Here is a 6,000-nt window from a genome sequence, read left to right on the forward strand (position 1 = left end):
TGTCTGTCTACTTCTGTTGCAGATGTTTCCTCCTCATTTCAAACTGTAGGCTATAAGCAGCAAGTATGTGTGCAGGTAAAACCCTAGGTTTAGAGTTATCTGAAACTAGAGATGCTTACTTCATATTTAGTTTCCAGTGTCATCTTCCTTCAATATGGCCTGGAACATGTTACTCAGCTTGAAGGTGGAAAAAACCCATGTAAGGAACTAAATCCCAGCAGGTGGCCTTTGAAGCAGCTAGCCTAGAGCAGACACTGTTACAGAAGGAAGAAACTATCAGTTCTCAGTGTCTCATGTCTCATTGCTTCAGCAGGCATGTCAACCTGTGGCCTGTGGGCTGCATACATTCCAGCATAGCTGTCAATCTGTCCCAACATAAAATGGCAAACTTACCGAAAACATCATGGCGTGTGTGTGTGTGTGTGTGTGTGTGTGTGTACAAAGTTTTGTTATCCAATTGTTCTGTTCTTGAGCATGAACTTTGTAGATGATAACTTCATGCTGCAATGTTAAAAGGGTGGATACGCTGGTTGACGTCTAAGAGAAAAAGACACTTACTCCACTGCTTTCTTGTAGATCTCGATGGCTTTATCCAGGTCTCCCTGCAGTAAATGGATCTTCCCCAGCATTATGTAAGTCAAGTCATGCTTGTTAAGCTGGAGGGCACTGTGCAGATGGTCTTGTGCCTAATTAAAGTTTAATGGAGTGAAGATAACCAGATCAATACCACTGTAGGACAATGGAGAATATGAATACAGAGCTTTGATGTACTTATTTGGGAACATCGTGTCTGAGAAAGTAGCTTTCACAACCTAAGCTAGCCCAGCTAGCTTTGTTGAATTCATATAAGATGATCAACTTCATGCATGTTTTCTGTTTGACATTTACAGCTATGACTTAAACTTTATAGCCCCAAAGGGACATCACAGTGCAGTATATAATACCATCCCAGACTTGATCCCACCTATACCCCTGACTACCTGTACAACCTTAGCCATGCTGAACCTGTTTTTCTTGACAATATGAAAACAAATGAACACAAAAGTTGTTCTTATTTACGTATTCAACAAGTACTTATTGAATGCCTGCTGGTCTAGATGGTATACTAGAGTTAACAAAAAAATAAGGCTATGGCTGGGATTGCCGCATGAGGCCCTGGCTTCAATCTCCAACACCATACAACAAAGAATAAACATAAATAACTTTTGCTCTGAAGGAGCCTACATCTTAGTAGATAAACAAAAAGGCTTTTGTTCATTCACTGACTCAACAAGGGCTTCTATAAATGCCGGGACTTGTAATTGTTTAGCCTGCTGAATTTTATAATAAAGCTAAATACAACTTTTTACCTCAGTAGAGGACTAAAGTCTAATCCTGCCTCTCCTCTGACTTAACTATACTACTCTAGCAGGAATGTGCCTGGTCAAACTGTTCTCTGAAGAGAAAAATTTAATCATCTATATAAAACTAGATTCATCAAGAAACCTTTTGTGTCCCCCTGAATATATATTTTATGTCTTACCAAAAAATAATTCTTACACCATTGTTAAAATGCAGATAATTTTTCATAGCTCTGAGAGATAGACTAGGTTATACCATGATCTTGCAAAAAGATGTCAGAGTTAGCCTTGTTAGATTGATATCAGTGACAGTCAGTCTTTATGGCAGCAGAGAAAGAACAAAGCTCACAGTCCTAGGTTATAAAGGAAACCTCCCTCATCACCATCCCTACCTTCAGAATCTCAAAAATCATCTGTTCATCAGTTAAGACTATCTAAGACTGGAAACATGGCTTAATTCTCAACACCCAGTTGGTGGCTCACCCATCTCTAATTCTAGTTCTGGAGGAGCTGATGGCCTAGCCTCCAAAGGGACTAGACACACATGTGGTGCACAGAAATGCATGCAGGCAAAACACCCATAATAAAAAATGTCAAAGTTTTAACTAAAAACAAAAACAAAAACAAAAACAAAAACAAAAGGCCAGGCAGTGGTGACACACTCTTAATGCCAGCACTCGGGAGGCAGAGGCAGGCAGGCTAGGAGTTCAAGACCAGCCTGGTCTGCAGAGCTAGTTCCAGGACAGTTACAACTAGGAAAAGATACCTACTAGCAAAAGAACCTTGTCTCAAAATCTCCACTCCTCCCCACCAAAGGGGGGGGGGGGAACAATCTAGTTATCTGTTTCTTAATCTGAGCACCAAAGTAAGTTAAAACATGCTTTGTCTGATAGCAAAGTCTTATTTAGAGCACAGAGTTCAGAGTAAAATATACACTCACATCAGAAAAAAAGTCTCATCATAAAACAAAATTCAATGCATTTAAATTCATTTTCACTGACCTTAAAAGCAAAAATGAAGGCCAGGTGTGGTGGCTCTCCATTTTAATCCCAGCACTCGGGAGGCAGAGGCAGGCAGATTTCTGAGATCGAGGTCAGCTTGGTCTACAAAGAGTGTTCCAATACAGCCAGGGCTACACAGAGAACCCTGTCTCAAAAAAAAAAAAAAAAAAAAAAACAAAAAAGAAAAACAAACAAACAAAAAACAAATCAAAACAAACAAAACGAAAATCAGTTGTTGTCAAATCATAACATGATTCTTATGGTCATGGACATCTTAAGGGAGTGTGTGTGTGTGTGTGTGTGTGTGTGTGTGTGTGTGTGTGTGTGTGTTTCTTTGAAACAGTGTCTCCCTAGCTCCAGGCTGGTCTCAAACTCAGATCCTCTTGCCCTTAGCCCCTTGGTTGGTGAAATTACAGCAGTATGCCACAGTGACCTACTTTTGGATAAGTGTCTTATTGACATTAGTTTCTATAATAAACCATTTTAACAGGAGGTAGAGAGAAAGAAAAGTGGCGAAAGCAACTGGACTGCCACTTACATTCTACAATAATCCCCCAATTCTTTTTTTTTAATCAAAAATAGGAAAAAATGAGTGATGACAGACATTGATACGGCAATAACTATAAAAGGCAAGTTTTACTCCCAAAGCTCTGCAGAAGCCAATACACAATGGGCAGTGGCTCTTCTGTGACGAATGAACCACAGTTAATTCCAGTCAGCCACCATCACCACTTCTATGAATTACCTTGTTGAACTGCTTTAGGTAAGTGTAGCACACTCCCAGGTTATGGCAGATCTCCTACGTGCAAAAGAAAGCAGAGCGGTTAGGTGTTAGTAACTGCAAGCACTGGGGCACAGCAGCCTGCAGACAGTAATTGTTCAGCAAGGGGTGCCCTTTGAAACATGCATTACAGTCAAGGGTTTTTTGTGTTCATAAATACTTGTGATTGTACCAAAAAAATTCCTAAGTATATTTTTTTAAACTAAAACTATAAAATGTATGTTGGAGTGACGGCTCTGCAGTTAAGAGCAGTGGCTACTTTTGCAGAGGACCTGAGTTTTGTGTCATAGCACCCACATAGCAACTCACAGCCTATCTCTAACTCCAGTTTCAAGATATCTCATGCCCTTTCCTGGCCTCCAAGCAACAGACATATATGAGGTGCACAGATATTCATGAAGATAAAGACACCTAGACACATAAATTATAAAATGCAAAAAGAACAGGCAGACCCTTCCGAGATCGAAGTCATTCTTTACGGTCCATGCTTCTCTCCCCTGACCAGTTTTCTTTCACAGCAGCCTAGGATCCAAACATTGTGTCCTTTTCTAAGGAGAAAACTCCCTATAGCCCCTGCTGCGTGCACTGCAAGCTGGGAGCTCCACGATTAAGGAAATCCTGTTTCCCTACTTCTGGATACCTGGGCCTTTTCTATAAGAATCTCGATTAGAAGGAGGTCTGGCCAGTGACAACAAGTAGTACCTTCCCTAGTGATTCAGGGACCAGGAGCACCTGGAGCCACTGTCATAAGTGTGTATCTCTGACACTAATCTGATGAAATCCATAGCAGAGGGCAGAGGACAAACTCATCCTTCTTTGTAAAGTTCCTTCCTATGGCTTTTCTACACTAGAACCAGAAGTACACAGCTAAGTATCTCTAGCAGTGTAAAAAGCTGTAAGACTCTAAATACATTTAATAACTACATACTAAATAGTCCTTTACAAAAAAAAGTTTGCTAACCTCTGACCTGCGGAAAAGAAAGATGAATCAACAATCCACAGTAACATCTCGGCTGCTGGTAACTTTCTAATTCTAGTTTACTGTAAGACTGACATATATCTTCTGGCCTAAGTGTAGTCAAGTCTCTGGAATTCCTTTGTAATAAACTGACTTTATTAGCAGCTTTAGAAAAGAAACCAGGGGGCTGGTGAGATGGCTCAGCGGTTAAGAGCGCCGACTGCTCTTCCAAAGGTCCTGAGTTCAAATCCCAGCAACTACATGGTGGCTCACAACCATCCGTAACGAAATCTGACTCCCTCTTCTGGAGTGGCTGAAGACAGCTACACTGTACTTACATATAATAAATAAATAAATATTTAAAAAAAAAAAAAAAAGAAAAAGAAACCAGGAGTAAGGAGGGTGTTCCTGGAAGGCGAGAGGGCCAAGCACCTGTAAGTGGCAGGGATGCAGCCCTGTCTCAGGAGCGGACCACAGAGCTTAGAGAAGCTAATTTAATGTGTTCCACATCTCCTCGAACAACGAAACAATCAGTGATAGAACACATTATGCAATACACTTGATGCCTGTCGCTGTCATATTCCTTACTTTAATTCTCTAAGAAATTTGCAGCATCAGTATAGTTTTTCCAGTTTTATAGGAAACCAAAGCTCGGAGAAGCTAGTTTACCTAACACAGAAAGTGCCAGTGCTGGGATGCCTTTCTTTCTTTAGTTTTGTATCTAACTATGTATGGATGTAAACAGCATCACAGAATCATGCACCTAACACCATCCGATCCAAATAATATAACATTTCACTCATAAGTATTTCAGTACATGTTTCTCAAAGACATGATCTCTAAAAAAAATTCAGGGCTAGAGATGGCTCAGCACGTAAGAGCACGGGCTGCTCTTCCACTGGGTTCAGTTCAAAGCACGCACAAGGTGACTCACAACCAACCACATGTAACCTCACTTCCAAGAGATCCAACGCCCTCTTCTGTCCTCACAAGCACTTTACACATGTAGGCACACAGACATACATGTAGCCAGAACACTCATACACACAAATAAATATGTCTTTGAAAAAGTTGTTTTAAACTTATAATACTATTATCCCACCTGAAAAAAGCAACCCTAAAAACTAGTCTCTGTCTCATGAAGGTCTCACATTCTAAAATTATTTTTTTCTTAAACTACAATAGAAATATAATGTCTACATTACCAAGAACTGTGCCTTCAATTCAAGCCTGTCTCCAAAACTTGTATATATTCCATTTCACCACCTTCCTGGCCCTTTAATGCTCTCCACATACACTAATCCCTAACTCAGCCCTGATAATCACCGCAGTAGGTGACACCTAAAAGAAAGCACCAGTATGCGTGCCTTAACCAGCTAACAGCACAGCCAAGTATGCAAAGGGAAACAGAACAAGGTGGACAAATCCATCTCTCCTGGAAAGATCTCAGTCTACAGGTGGCAGTCCTGGACAGCAGCTGCAGTCCAGTCTCTTCTTCCTTGAGGTGTGCCTTTCCACACGTCATTCCATCCAAAGCCTCAGATTTCTCATTTGTTGTTAGTGGAACTTTTCCCTGGTTAAAGCTGTTTCAGAAATCAAGACAATGGCATGCAGGATTATTAGTTCCTTGTTAGAGCCAGACTGGGGACTATCATGATGAGTACAAGGAAGTAGAGAGAAGAGGTTTGCTGGGGTCATTTATTAGGTACCCCACAGACAGCTCTTCTGACTACATGGAGAAGCAGCCATGACTCACCTCCCCTTTGCCCAGCCCTCCTGACTTATCTACACCCTGCCTGTTTTCTCTTCTGCCCTTCCTGAGCTCCATCCTCAATTCACTGCCGACCATCTCTGGTTTCAGTTACTAACTTTGTGTTTCTGATTCTAAAATGTTCATTTACAGCCTAGAATATCATGATT

The 6,000-nt window shown here is 40.9% G+C and overlaps 1 protein-coding gene across 3 annotated transcripts in view; it reads right to left on the reverse strand.

Annotated features, from left to right (window-relative positions):
• The window catches only part of Bbs4 (Bardet-Biedl syndrome 4), a 32,739-nt gene that overhangs the window by 10,414 nt on the left and 16,325 nt on the right, over positions 1-6,000 (reverse strand). For 2 of the 3 annotated variants that reach the window (XM_021206898.2, XM_029543017.1), the window contains 2 exons: positions 3,087-3,140; positions 559-686 (listed from right to left, as the gene is read on the reverse strand). In XM_021206898.2, the coding sequence (XP_021062557.1) occupies positions 559-686; positions 3,087-3,140 (182 nt within the window). The remainder of the gene's footprint in view (positions 1-558; positions 687-3,086; positions 3,141-6,000) is intronic. The other variant, XM_029543016.1, reaches the window with a different exon arrangement.

Source organism: Mus pahari, chromosome 10 (genome assembly GCF_900095145.1).
Source record: "Mus pahari chromosome 10, PAHARI_EIJ_v1.1, whole genome shotgun sequence".
Taxonomy (NCBI): domain Eukaryota; kingdom Metazoa; phylum Chordata; class Mammalia; order Rodentia; family Muridae; genus Mus; species Mus pahari.